General features: G+C 44.3%; 1 protein-coding gene across 10 annotated transcripts in view; it reads left to right on the forward strand.

Moving 5' to 3' along the window:
- LDLRAD4 (low density lipoprotein receptor class A domain containing 4) overlaps positions 1-14,755 on the forward strand; it is a 417,129-nt gene that overhangs the window by 368,516 nt on the left and 33,858 nt on the right. Inside the window, exon 1 of one of the 10 annotated variants that reach the window (XM_059139077.1) lies at positions 8,763-8,980. The exons of 8 other annotated variants lie outside the window; for them this stretch is intronic. Coding sequence is in view for 1 of the 2 variants with exons in the window: in XM_059139074.1 (XP_058995057.1) it covers positions 9,664-9,733 (70 nt within the window). In the remaining variant the exon portion in view is untranslated. Of the gene's footprint in view, positions 1-8,762; positions 8,981-9,588; positions 9,734-14,755 lie in introns of those variants that run through there. One more of the 10 variants, XM_059139074.1, reaches the window with a different exon arrangement.

Below are 14,755 nucleotides of genomic sequence, written 5' to 3' on the forward strand. Positions count from 1 at the left end.
ATTTACTTGAAATCTGATCAAGGTTCTCCATTTCCTGTTTTATCTGTGTGACCAAATTGCCATCCTAGAGCCAGCCTTGGCCAGGAGTTCTACTTTCTAAGAGGGTTAAATGTAAATAGATAGTTTCAGAAAGTTTTTCTATCAAGTACATAACAGGGGGAAATAATTGTAAAGACATTTGCAACATTACCATTTCTGGGCCTTTAAATTTTTAAAATTTGGTTTTATTTGTATAACCATGATTGAGTTTCTGCCAGAAAACCATTCATCCTATGGAAATTCCAACCATTTTTATTATTGCCACTTTATTTTATTATAGTCTGTTGCTTTACTAATTTGGGTGCCTATTGTTGAGAGCAACAGACTCGATTAAGGTCACTTTTTATAAAAACAGGACCACATTTCACCTTATTCACATGAAAGGTACTCCTGAGTCCCCACTCTCCTAAACTTTTTGGTATCTGCCTGTTTTCACAGTGGCAAGATATCCTCAAAACCTAATTGATCTTCATTATCTCTGGCTAATCAGGGGCCTCATGTGCACACCTTATTCACATTTCCTTGTGGTGATTTCATTGCCTTTGTAGAAAGATCCTTCCTTTTAAACAAAGAAATCTGACTGACATTATAGTGGGCTTAAAAATTATCTTTCAGTTTCAGTCCTTTTCAATTCACAAATGAATAAGATATTACACTGAATAATTCCTTCAAGCACATTACAATTTTCAATATTAGAATAGGTTCCAATGAATCTAAATGAAAAGAAATTTTAAATTAGAAAGAAAAGTAAGGGCTATGGATGTAACAAGCTAGAGACAGAGAAAAAAAGGATGGAATGCTTTTTTTCTGGACAACTGATTTAAAAAAAAAATATATATATATATATATATTTTTTTTTTATTTAAAAAAAATATATATATATTTTTTAAAATATATATATATATATTTGATAGAGGGAGAGAGACCACAGTAGGCAGAGCAGCAGGCAGAGGGAGAGGGAGAAATAAGCTCCCCACTGAGCAGAGAGCCTGATGTAGGACTCGATCCCAGGACCCTGGGATTGTGACCTGAGCAGATGCTTAACCAACTGAGCCACCCAGACGTCCCTGAAAACTCTGATTTTTATAAATATTTACATTTACTTTTATTTACCTTTTTATACTACTAGTATAGAACCAGACACTTCACCCTTTCAGAGCTCCCCCGGCCCCACCCAGAAAGGAAAGGGATAAAAGACAATAGCCTTAATTTACTGGAGGACAAGTTTAGTTTAACCTAAAAGAAAAATTGCCCAAAGGTACAATTAAGTTTGCTTCCAACAGTGTCTACCTTGAGATGTGACGACTTCCTTCTCAGACAGTAGAGTTAAATGGTCTCTGTGTTGGGTCAGCCCTTCCAAGAGCCTTGGCCTCAGAGAATTAATTCATTCCTTGAATCTTTTAAATGGGGCTTGCCTATCAAGATCCTTCTTTTTTTTTTTTTTTTTTCAGATTTTATTTATTTATTGACAAAGAGAGACACAGCAAGAGAGGGAACACAACCAGGGGGAGTGGGAGAGGGAGAAGCAGGCTTCCTGCCAAGCAGGGAGCCCAATGCAGGGCTCCATCCCAGGACTCTGAGATCATGATCTGAGCCAAAGGCAGATGCTTAACAACTGAGCCACCCAGGTGCCCCAAGATCCTTCTAAAAAAATAGGATTTGGTTCAGGGGCTTCCTTGGACCTGTCACATTTAGAGTTAGCCTGATTAGTGGTTAAGAATAGATTTTGGAGTGAGACTTCCTGGTTCAAGTCCAGGCACCGCTACTTACTAGCTGTGTGACATTGGACACAGTCTCTCTGTGACTCAGTTTTCTCATCTGTAGGGTTGGGAAAATAACCAGTATTCATGTTACCTGTGAAGATTAAATGGCTTAAGTAAATGAGTAAAGTGCTTTGAAATACTGCCTGGCACATGATAAGTGTTGTAGAAGTATTAACTATTAGTGTTATTATGTAGGTTAAGAACCCCTCTTCCTACAGGACCCTCATTTACTTGCTCGTTCATTCATTCACCTGCTCCTCACTGAGCACCCTGCCACTCTCACTATTTCTCTAGCTCTTGCTCAGGATGAACTAGGGATGTCATGAACAAGGCAGTTCCCCATTTTATTTGTATCCTGTCTCCTCACAGTGACTGGTATTTAGTGAGTGCTCAGCTCTGACGTAAATGAGGATTGACCTCGTGTTTTCAAGGGTGATCTGATACCAGAGAACAGTGGTTCTAATTTTTAAAGCGTGGGTACGCTAGGTTTGCCTGAAAGTGTCAAGGATGAGAACTGAGTGTAGTTATATCAATCTGATGTGATTTTGGATTAACTTTTAGCCTGTGATTTTTCTCGTGTTCACCTTAGTATACACATTAAAACAGTAACTAAAACTCTGGAATGTGCTGTGACTTTTTCTCAACTTTTGAAGAAATTAATCCTTTTACTAAAGCCAGGAACCTAAAGGTCTTGGAACTGCCCAGACACATCCTGAAATTTATAAGCAAGAAAAATACGAGCTCCAGAGACAATAGCCCACGCCTCTACTCCAAATTCAGATTGTCCAAAAAATGCTTGTGATTGAAAAGAGACCATGCTTTAGAATCCTCAAGAATAATGATCACAGCATGGTTCAGTAAACTAGCAATAACACATACCAAATATAGAGACCATATATTGTGTCATATACTGTATGTATGTAAGAATGCCCAATGCTTGCCTGTAGTAAAGTGTAAATGAAAATAGTATTTCCATCACCAAGGGGTTAAAGTTCTTATGGGGTCAAGAACCAGGAGTGGAATCCCAGTATCTAAAATCTGAGCTGTAAACACCTTGAGCTTATTTTTTATGGTCTGCCCAGAAATAGGTTGAGTTGTGAAGGTTACTTAGCCTTCTAGCATTTAGACAAAATTGAGAAATATCATATATTTGAAAAGCAAAATAAAATATCTTGTTGAATAACCACATTGAATATTTTAAACATTAAAGTATTTGCTGTGTTTTTATGTCGAATATGTGTATATTTTACCTGAAATGTGAAGAGGGTAGAGTAGAGCATTTCTCCGACACCTTGAAAGGGCTTCCCCTCGAGGATGACGGGACAGTTTCACGAAGGCACCATCCATAAGTCTTGTTGCGAAGGAAAACCGTTTGGGAGGGGCCACTGGAAGAATGCGTGCAACCAAAGTAGAAAGTTGTTTCCAGAACCGCAGTGCCAAGACTCTGAATTTCCTGGTACCTGTCTCTTTCAGGGATCAGGGAGGCTGGGGAGGACATGATGGCGGGGCCATGTTCATGGAGGGGACTGAGGGCATCTTCATAATTCTGTCTTTAAGAAGAGTCTGCTCATGGCACTTGAGTTTTTCCAGAAGGCAAAATTAGAACTCTTTCTTAACATATAATATCCAGAAGTCCTCAAGGACTTCCAGAGTTTTTATGAAGAATGCCAAATAGCCTAGAAATTGTATTTCAACACCAGAGACTGTTTTAACATAAGCTAGTTTAGCTTCACCATTACTGTGAGCCCCGACAACAGTGTGTACCCCTCCTACTTTTTCTAAGAGGTGTGGGTGGGTCAGTGTCAGCCCATCAGCACCAGCGGGGACGACGGCCGGAAGCACCTGGCCTGTGGTACCAGGCCCTGCCTTTATCCCAGGAGAGCAGTGTGTGATCTCACACACATGCGCACACAAAGGCATGCATGTGGAGTACCCCTGTTTAAAATCATTATTGAGTAGCAGCTGCTTGGGCCCTCAGTAGGAGGCCTGGATTCTACCCTCATTTCCTTTGCGTGGTGTGCACAAGTCACGAATTCTTCAAGCCCCAGTTTGCTCATTTAATCCGAATGAGGAGTTTGAATGAGTCCAAAGTATCAGAAGAAACTTGGATGTGCAGGTGAATCACCTGGGGTTTTTGTTCAAATGCAGACTCTGGTTCAATAAGTCCAGGGCAGGATCCAAGATACTGCATTACTAACCGATGCTGAAGTTCCCTGGACCAGTTTGAGGGGCAAGAGTTCAGAGATGACATCTTGGTCTGTCCTCCAAGCACCCTGCACAGGTATTCTTAGCTTCATTTTACAGCTGAGGAAGCAGAGGCTTAGCTCAAGCTGACACAGTCAGACGGCAGGACTGGTACTCCGACTTGGGTCTAACTGGCCTCGGATTTTAGCCACTATAAAAACTTCATAATGCCTTCCTTTTTTTTTTTTTTCTGGGGCTTGGAAGAGTAGCTGCAGTTTTCAGAGGTGTGTAACTCACTTAGTAAGGAGTAGCTTCGCCATTATAAAAATCTGTATCACCATGAACGTAGAATAATACATAATTCTTTTTTTTTCCATTAGAAGAAAAAATATTATGGTGGGAGGGATACTGTGTAAGATAAATGCCAAAGTCTGTTAATACAGGGGGTATTGTTGCATATTAGGAAGCTATGTAAGGCTATTCAATTTAGACTAATTTACTTAATAAGCTTTTAATCCACCTTGTCAGCTTGCTAGTTCCATCGTGTTGCATATTTTTATATTTGCTGACATTTCTACCAGCAACGATGGGGTATCAAGCACTGTGGTTGGAGGATATGCAAAGTGTTCATATTCCTACAGAAAAACCTTTCTGTTGCTTTTCTTTTCTTTCTTTCCTTTCCTTTCTTTTTCTTTTCTTTTCTCTTTTCTTGTCTTGTCTTGTCTTTTCTTCTTTTCTTTTTTTAAGGCAGAGAGAGAGCATGAGCAAGCCAGAGGTGGGGGCGCAGAGAGAGAGGGAGACAGAATCTTAAGCAGGCTCCATGCCCAGCACGGACCCCACTGTGGGACTTCATCTCATGATCCTGAGATCATGACTTGAGGCAAAGTCAAAAGTCCAGTGCTTAATGGAGCCACCCAGGTGCCCCCCTGTTGCAATTTTTAAGCCCTAAGCAAGCATTAGCAAATTATTCCATGCCATAGGCTGATGTCCATAAATATCAAACCGTTACTATGTTTTGAGTCTGCAGGAGTCAGCGTTCTTTTAAAATCCTCATTCATGACTTAAAGCATTGCAAACTTACTGAAAATAAACCGTTTTGTTTTCTAAAGGCCAAATTCCAGGACTTAACTTTTATGTGGAAAACTTCACGTCAGAGCAGAATTTTACAGCATAGTTATAAACCTCAAAGAATAGGAATTTGTAAGGGCAGGGCCATTGATTCTTAACAGGAGTCACATTAACAAGTATACAAGACACATAAAATGGATCCAAGAGCCTCTGGCAATGTGTGGAGATACAGGATCTTTAACGTGGACTTGCATGTTAGTGCCTAAAAGGAACTGGGCAGTCAGGCTCTAAAAATCCAATCATCGATCTCCTGAGATACTTTAGTTCATTCAGGGACCTTTAGTTTGGATCGTTGTAAGTTCACTGCCCATTGAGCAGAGTGGGCTAGGTAGGAACTTCTGAGTCAGACTGCCCAGGGCTCTGACCCCAGAATCCCAGCTTGCCTCTTAGCAGCCAATTTGACCTTGGGCAAAGGACTTACCTTCTCTGAGCCTCAGCTTCCTCCTCTAGAAAGTAAGAATAAGAAAACATGCCTCACAGGGTTGACATGAAGGTAAACAGATACACGGCACTTGAAAGTGCCTAGAACACAACAACAGATCTTTAAAAATGTTTATAAATGCTAATTTTCTGCTATGTAACCATTATAAAAGTATGACTATATTTATATTATAAATTACAAATAAAGTTTAATATATAAATATTTAATAAAAATAAATAATAATAAATATTAACATAAATATTAACATAAACAAGTAAAAATTATAAATATGTACTATTATAAAAGTATGGTATATTTATCTGTGAAAGTTTGTATTGTGAGTAGGGTACCTGTTGAGTGGTGGGGAGAGATGGCAGGGCATGGCCAAGGAGCCCATGGTGATTAAAGCCAAGGATGGAGCCAGGCAAAGTGCTAACCCAGGTTATATGTGACAGAGAAAGATTCTGTATAGCGGAGCACCCCTCTAACACCCAGAGGTAGTTTCTGAAGCTAATGAGCCCTGAGTAGCCCCTGATCTAAAATCTCCTGCCCTGTGCTATCTCTTTTGGCCATTCAGGTCACAGATACTTCCAGTCACCTCAGCTTGTCCCATTCAGATGGGGCTGGAAGCCAATCCTTAGAGCTTGTTCAGTTCCTTAAATAAGGAACTACCTACACATAGCCCCCAAGACAAGTTCAGCCCTACAGTAAATGCTTGTCTGTCAGATTACATCCGAGGTCCACCGTATTTCCTCTGAAGGTCTCGAACCACTTAGTAAATATTTGTCAGATGAACTGATGAAATGAAGGCCTTCACAGAGGAAACCTGAAGATATTGGTAGAGTAGGTGTACGCAGACAAAGGCTCTTCAGGTCCTTGTTGCTGTCAACAGACCCTGTGAAAATGTCTATCATAGGCGACCCTTCCTTGCATCATCTCCAAGGCCTCTGATGTACACAGGGAAACCACATACAGCCCTGGGACATTTTTTTTTTAACTACTAGCAAAAGCCGTTAGCCCATCAGAGTACTCCTTTGAAAGATGCATATTTAAAGACAAGGAGGGAGGAACGCATTCTTACATGCAAATGGCTTTTTACACTCTTTCCTACTTTCGTGTTTTTGTTCCCCAGACTAGTCTCTTCCCACACCCTTCTGCTGTGTGTGCTGCCATTTTCCCTGAATTAAAGGAAGAGAAATCTTGGCACCTATCAATTAAAAAGCCCCAGTGTCTCACATGCCATCATGGCCAGCTCGAAGGAGGTGTTGATCAGGGCACAAACCCCTGGCTTCTGGGTATCCCCGGTCTGACCTCTGTGCCTTCTTCCCAAAGTCCTCAGGCCAGTCCTTCAAAAGAAAAAGAACAAAAATAAGGCCACCATGGGAGTGATTTAGCCTTTAGGGGATGCTGAAGATTGGTGACATGCTGGTGTTAAGCCAGCAGCGTGGAGGGTGGGGGGCTGGGGTAAACACGCAGCCAACCAGGAGTGCAGCTCCCATCCAGCAGAGAGCTGCACCAGCCCACAGTGGGGTCCAGTGTGTGGTTTGGGCAACATTTTGAAAACAAGGCGCATCCATACAGTCAAAGTCTTTGAAAGTGATTTTTAAATAGATTTAACGTCAAGAACAATTAAACAGAATGAACAAGGAGTTTAAATAAGATTGATCCCCCCCCCACCCTCCCCCCAAGCGACTCCCTGCCTGAATAGACAGCAATAAGGAGGCCAGTCAAACAAAATAAGTGTATTAAGGCAGAGTGGAATACAATGCAGCCATTAAAGGTGAAAAATGTGTTAGGGTTTTTTTTTTTTTTTTTGGGTACCTGATAGGCCTCTTTCCTAATGTTGAACCCCAAAGTGGGCTATTTGGAACCATTTCAAAATGCAGGTATAATCCTTAATAAGTGGCAGAACTGGACTTTCATCATATTGACTAACATTTTCATGATACTAAATCCCTAATTTTTAAAAAATGGACCCTCGTGGCAGTCGTAGGCAATCTTGTGAACATTCTCTTTTAAGGACTTGATTTCGGAACGATCCTGTGACGAGAAAGTGCCACCCCCAGATGGCAAGGACCTGGGACTGTAGGGACAAAGGAGAGCCAAAGACCAGCAGGGCCTTCTGAAGCTTGATGCTGTCTGATGCTGGCTCTTCTCTGAGGAGGGTCCCCAGCCCTGGTGGCCACACCCCAGCCCAGTCTCCAGAGCCTCACCCTCTTCATTCACCCAGCCTGACTGAGGTGACATGGGGCGGGGAGGGGAAGTAGAACAAGAGGGGAGAGTTATGTTTTAAATTTGGAAATTGCTCAAGAAAAATCAGGCTGTCTTGACTGGCACATGCAAATGTACGCAACTGTTAATTTTCTTGCTGAAATTCCCATTTCCTTTATCCACATGAAATCTCTGAAAAATCTTCTTGATGATTCTTTTGTTCCCTCCCTTCCCTTTTGCCCCCTCCCCCAGTATTTCAAACTTGAAATCAGGATGTCCTCTGGCCAACCTGAGGACCGAGTGGGGACTTCAGGCCCAGGACACTGCTGTGGGCCCCAGGTGACATGCCGGGGGCCGACAGCAGGGACGGGCTGCTGACGTAACTGTCTTCGTTTCTAATGCTGGTGGTAACCAACGGTGTTTTCGTTTTGCTTTGACAACTCCTCCTACAGCCAAAACTATTGTTGTGGCCCACATGTCATTGCTATTTCTCCTAAACAAGGAAAAACAAAGGCTATTCTGGGCATAGAGGGGGGCTTGGGCTGGGGTTATTTGCAACATTACCACAGCGTGCTGTCCTTTTCACTGTGGCCGCGCTGTGATTTTTCTGAAAAGTGCTGCAGCAGACGCACGGCCTTCTCTTAAGTCTTTTCACGCAACCCCAGGGGCATCAGAATACACTGGAGGTGTTTTCACACACCTACGAAAAACCGCCTAGACCTGGGGGAGACAGAGACTGCGGTTTGCACAAAATGATCCCGGAAAAAGCGCCCTCCTGAGAGCTGTCTCTGCTCTACCATTCGGATGCTTTTCTCTCATTTCGGAACCTCATAAAACTAAAACCGCCTAGTAGGAAGGGCAGAGTCCTGACTTGACAACATCTCTGTGGGTGTGTTTCTGCCACCCTGCTTTGAGAAGCAGAGGGGAGAGAAGAGAAGGGGAAGGGCTGGCGGGGAAGTGAGAGCGGGAGGGGGAGAAGCTGAGTGTTTCCTGCTGTGGTTATGACTTTGCCAGTTGCCAGTGCACGGCTTCACCGCGAGAGCTATGTGAACTGCTCCCATCAGTTAGAGAGAGACTCTGGGGAGAGGAGGACCCCGAGGAACAGCCTGCAGCCTGGCTCCTGGTGTGAGAGACGTTGTGGGCACTTCAAGCCAGGACGTGCTCTGGAAGCTGGCTCCACAGGGAGAAGCCTGAATAGCTAAGCCTCCCCCACCCGTTTGCACGAGCTGCCTGGGTAAGCTCTCTCTGCATTTCTCCAACCTTGAAAGCTTCTATTGGGGATCAAGGGAAGAAATACCGCATTGAGATTTGTAGATCCGCCCCCCCACCCCCCCGCTCTCTGCCTTACCAGCTTTGATAGTTACCTGTTAAAAAGATTATTGAATGCAACAGAACAAGGCAGTCTATCTGCATTCTGCTTGTCTGTGTGCCTAACATGTCCCACGTGAGGCCAAATGTGAGACATACAGACGAGTCATTGCTGTCCGTTGCTGTAGACAACACTGGGTGTTCAGCTGCTAGCGCAATCGGAGACCCCGGACTTATTAACCTGCTCTGTGACACCACCGGCTTCCTGCCGCAGAGCTCCTGATTAGTGTGGATGGCCGTTGGTAACCAACTGGTAGCCACAGTCTGCGGTTAGAGCCACGGCATTTGAGTTTAGCACCTGGGCTGGGCCCCACTGGTACAGTAGAGAGAGAGAGACAGACAGACAGAAGCGCAAGCGCGCGCGCACACACACACACACACACACACACAGACACACACAGACACACACTCTCACACCCCATGCTGGCTATAACTGCAGCTCTGAGCTGCCTAAAGAGGAGATTGCCTGAAGCCGAAGGGATGCTTTGAACTTAGGGGCGGGGGGGGGGCTGCATCACAGTTGGACTCCCCCTCGCAAAGGACCCGATTATGTCCAGAGACCACCTGAACAACAGCACACTGAAGGAGGCCCCGTTTAAAGACCCGTTCTTGAAAAAAGGTACACTTTCAAAGGCCAGCTGCGGGTGATGCCTGTTCTCTGGGGTTTGTGGTGGTGGTTCTTGGAGTTTGGGCTGAGGACAGAGTTGAGAAGAGCAGAAGCTCTTTCTCAAGAAGTTTGTATCTACCCAAGAAGGGTCTGTCCGCTCTGAGAACTCTTCAGGGCTCGACTCTTTGGGGGAAGATGTACTTTAGGCTTTTTCGTCTTCTTTCTCATCTGCAATCAGTTTGTTCCTGCTGGAGATGCTATACATAAATACACAGGTTTGCTGCTTTGGAGTTTTGTTTTTTCAAAAACATTCTATATGGGAGACTAGCTCTCCCCCAATCCCCGGAAGGTCTATTACTCACTGCTAGACTCATGGGTGTTTTGGTTGTTTTTTTTCCCACCCTGAGTCGTTGCAAACAGCATTTGAAAGAAAAGATGTGTTTCTCAGGATGTGGGTGGTTTACTGGGTTGTTTCTCAGGTCACCCGTCTAGTAACAGTAGACCTTAGAAAAGCCAACTGTGACTCTGAGAGAGAGACTGTGAGAGACAGGCAGAGGCGGCTAGCTAGGGAGCTTTCAGAAACCAGAAACTGCTCTTAAATGTGAAGAAAACGGTGACTTGTGCATCTGTATATGTTTCTGATACGTTTACCTAAATTAATAATGTGGGGGTGGCGTGGGGGAAGATTTTAAATGAATCCTATAGAGGGAATTGTGGGTTTATGTATGTGGGTTTTTTTTTTTTTTTTCCCATTTATAACGCAGTGGAGGGATAGACTTTGAAAAGGTTTGTAATTACACTTACTCCTCGGCTGTGTTTTCAGAAAATCCTGTCAATCATCTTTGATTGGAACATATTTAGCTAGATTTCTTTCTGAAGAGATCATGAGACTCTAGATTCTAAAATGCATGAGGGAAAGTTGTATGGAATGAATGCTTGGACCGTAGTCATTTAAAAAGATGTGATTCTAGCTGGATGGACCCGCAGTGTCCACATTCTAGGGATTCAGTAGTCAGTCAGCTCATTTGCTCACTGCTCCTTGCCTGCCAGTGTCATTAAAGGCACCTGGCTTTGGGCCCGGGGCAGGCAGGTGTGGGCCACACCTTCTGCTCAGAGAGCCCCATGCCATTTTTTTTTTAAAGATTTTTATTTATTTATTTGATAGACAGAGATCACAAGTAGGCAGAAGGCAGGCAGAGAGAGAGGGGGAAGCAGGCTCCCCGCTGAGCAGAGAGCCCAATGTGGAGCTTGATCCCAGGACCCTGAGATCATGACCTGAGCTGAAGGCAGAGGCTTAAACCACTGAGCCACCCAGGCGCCCCAGAGCCCCACGCCATTTGACTGCACTCTGCTTTCATCTTTCCTCATAGAGATCGCAGGTATCATTTCCCACATTTATTATCATGTAAAACATTTTATATACATATATTAACAGAAATGGGATTCTGTAAACAGGTAATGTATAGCAACCAAAAGGTTCTTTTTCCAGTGACAGTCCACACTGCCTAGAATAGTAATAGTCAAACAATTTTTAGGAACTATGAAAATCTTTGGGAAAACTTCATCACTGAAGTCACTAGGAAATGTCTGGTGGACTATGGTTCTGTGCTAGACATTGTTAAAAGCAGATTAGGCAACTAAGACCCTTCCTTCTACGGATTTCTTTAGCAGTTTATCTAAAATGAACACAAACCTTGTGTGAGTCGTGTGCTGCCTCCTGAGGATTCTAAAGAAGATCACGGTACTATCCCAGAGATGAGTCCATGATGAAGAAGACCAGAAAATGGGCGCTATGAGTGATAAGTCCTATGACAGACAGGGTTCCGGGAGCCTCCAAAGGGAGCCATCATCAAGTAGTTAGGAAAGAGCTTCTTAAGGAAGATAAAGCCTAGGAGGAGAAGCCACATTAGCCTGTCTCTGGGGGGTGGTTCTTTTCCCCGTCCTTCGTTCTACTTGTTATAGGTTGGATTGGAAGAGTCAACCCACTCAAAAAAGAACATTCAAAATATATAATCTAATCATTATGATTATAGCTTTTACTGTTTTGCCTTCTGAGCCTCAGGCTGTGAAGTTATTCATCTAACAGGCTCAATTTTCCCCCCTCAATCATGGTGTTTAATGAGTGTGAATTTTCGTTCAGCCATTAAAGTCTCCAAGAGTATTTTTAAACAAGCAGTTCACAACCTTGAGGCAATCATGGTCCATGTAGATTCCAACTCCTGCCCCCACCCATCTTCCTGCCCCCTCTGCCCAGTCTCGGTAGGACCAGGGAAAGGATTTACTAGCCTTTAGGAACACTCAGTGCTTTAAAAGTGTCACAGAGCCATAAAGAGAGAGTAAGACACCTTCCAAGGCTGCCATCTTCTCACCACACCCCCTGTGCCCAGGAGAACAAAGAGGAAGGAGAGGCAGATACTCAGTTGCTGTGCCCAATCCATGGTAGAGACCTAGGAAAGCTCCTGGGAGAGAGGGGCTGCCCAGAATAAGCCTGGGTGGCAGCTAGCCACAGTCTCTGTATTCCCAAGGGACTCTAGCACTTGGGGAGAAAAGTGGAGTGCTGTCATTTGTTAGACTGCAAGAGGCCCTTTGCCATGATGTGTAGGGATCTGTGGCAAGCATTCAGCCTTTTAAGCAGCGTTCCAGTATTCTACATGGCAACTTTCCTGAATGCTGGCTGCCAAGATGTTTCCTTGGCTGGGTGAAAGGAGAGGGCTGAGGGGAGGCTCAGACTTTGCCCCCCCACCCCATTTTTAGGGTCCGTAAGGGCATAAATTACACATCTGGAGCTTTATAATGAAACATCTAGAAAACAGGGCTCCTGGGAAGGATGATATATTAATGGAGGAAAGACCAAGTGGAAGATGGTGTTAACCTTCCCACAAATAGAAATGAGTGTTATATTAGGAACCCAAGGTGGTAGAACCACGCTTCCCCAGAGTTCTTTAAAAATAGTACAGACATTCATGCCTCTAGTATGAGTCAGTTTAGTTCTCCATTGAACCAGAGAATAGACCAACAGGCCTCACACAGTTTCCTCCTTTCTTGTAATTCTCTACTGCACGGCCTGGCATTTCTTGGGGATGTTTCTATAAAAATAGAAGGATGCCATCATCACCATCATCGCTGTCACTGTTTCATAGTAATAAAATAAGGTGCTGTGATGCCTTCCTATAAGTTTTAGGCTAAATTTATTATAAAATTTCTGGTGTTTGGATTGCGATGACTCATCCATTATAACATCGTGAACTACAGCCCCATGAAAGGAGGGGGAGTGTGAAAATTTGACTGTGGCCTAAAATTATTTTCTCGCATGGATTGCTTTTTGGCGTCCCTCTGTGGATGTCAGTCTCTACCGGAATCAAGGAAAACTGACCCGTGGGCTGCGTTCAGAGTCCAAACTGGGCACATGAAATTTTGGAAACCCTAAAATATACCATTATTTTCTCAGAACTCTACTATTACTGTAGATTTTTTTTTTAATCTTTGTTTTTAATTGTTCTTCCAGAATTCATTCTCTCCTTAGCCTCCTCTTTCTACCCCATTCCCACCAGAATCCCTGGCATTTTTCCTTTCCGAGCACCATCGCACATTGCCTCTCCTCGACCGTAAGAAAACAGACAGCATCTTGTAAGGCCAGGTGTGGGCAGACCAGGGGGAGAGGGGGAGAGGCAGCAAGGTCCCAGGGCAGTGCCAGGTCTCAGCTGTTATCTGGCTCGCTTCTGTGCATAGATTATTGCTCCTAGGCACAGAGTTGGGTGCCTCTTGATTTAGGAAGCATGCATGCACCTGTCTGAAGAATATGCCTCTTCAAGGCCCGTCGAAGGAGTCTCCTACAGGGTGGGTAACAGGTCACACCGTACCTCTGTATATACACCCTTGGCACCCTGGGCCTCCCAAGCTTCGGGCACCATGGAGAGGAATCAGTGACGTGCAAAGCAATTGGTACACACACACACACACACGCACACACGTGTGGGAAAACAGGTGGCCAGGGACCGCTCCCTTGAAGAGATGGTGGTTTCAGCAAGAAGCAAAGAGTGTTCAGCCTGCCTGAGCCCTGACTGTGCAGTACAGGAAATTGCTACCTAAAGTCCCCAGAAGCCCCTAGAGGGTCTGTGGTTGAGATCAGGAGTAGAGCAATCTTGAAACTGGACACCTTGAAGAACAGGTGTGCTGATTTTCATCTGGTATTCACATTCGGAAGTGAGAAAGCAAGGTTTGTTTTGTTTTTCTTAATGGAGAGCTTCTTTTCTTTTTTAAGACGCGTTTATTTTTTTATCTGATAGAGAGAACACAAGCAGGCAGAGAGGCAGGCAGAGAGAGAGGAAGGGAAGCAGACTCCCCGCTGAGCAGGGAGCCGGATGCAGAGCTCAATCCCAGGACCCTGGGATCATGACCTGAGCCAAAGGCAGAGGCTTAACCCACTGAGCCACACAGGCACCCCTGGAAAGCTTCTTTTACTTGTCCTGTGAGTTATTTTCTTGAGGCATAAAATCAGGCCATTGGCAACAGAGCCACATCCGGGGACTGCAAAACACTGCCCAGCTGCCTCTGAGCAGTATTCATGCAGGAGTGAAGGGTTTAGGATGCCAGAGGAAAAGACAGGATTCACTATCACCATTATTGCACGATGTATGGAGTGAGAGAAGGGGGACTGGGTTTCCCATCTACTGTGTCCAGGCTATTGCTATCCTAGAGTGGTAGGGTCTTTCCTTAATTTGCCTTTTAGGAGGCATGTTTTAGTAGAATTTTCCTGTTTAAAGGACGAGAGGGTGTGGGAGGGCAAATATGAAGAGGGCCTGCTCACATACCCTTGTCTTGATGGGAGAGGCAATCAGTAGCAGAAGTCTCTGGAGTCTGGACATCATCGTGCTTGTCCCCAAGACAACTCACTCACTCTGTTTGTTCCAATTTTGACTCTGAGAATTCTCTGAACCCCTCTTGGAGGAGTACTTCTAGCCCCCAAGAGAGTAGAACCTTCCTACTTCCCTGTTATTGACGTTTGAAAAAGCAGTCTGTTTTTATTGACTATGT

Source organism: Mustela lutreola, chromosome 11 (genome assembly GCF_030435805.1).
Source record: "Mustela lutreola isolate mMusLut2 chromosome 11, mMusLut2.pri, whole genome shotgun sequence".
In the NCBI taxonomy this organism is placed as follows: Eukaryota; Metazoa; Chordata; class Mammalia; order Carnivora; family Mustelidae; genus Mustela; species Mustela lutreola.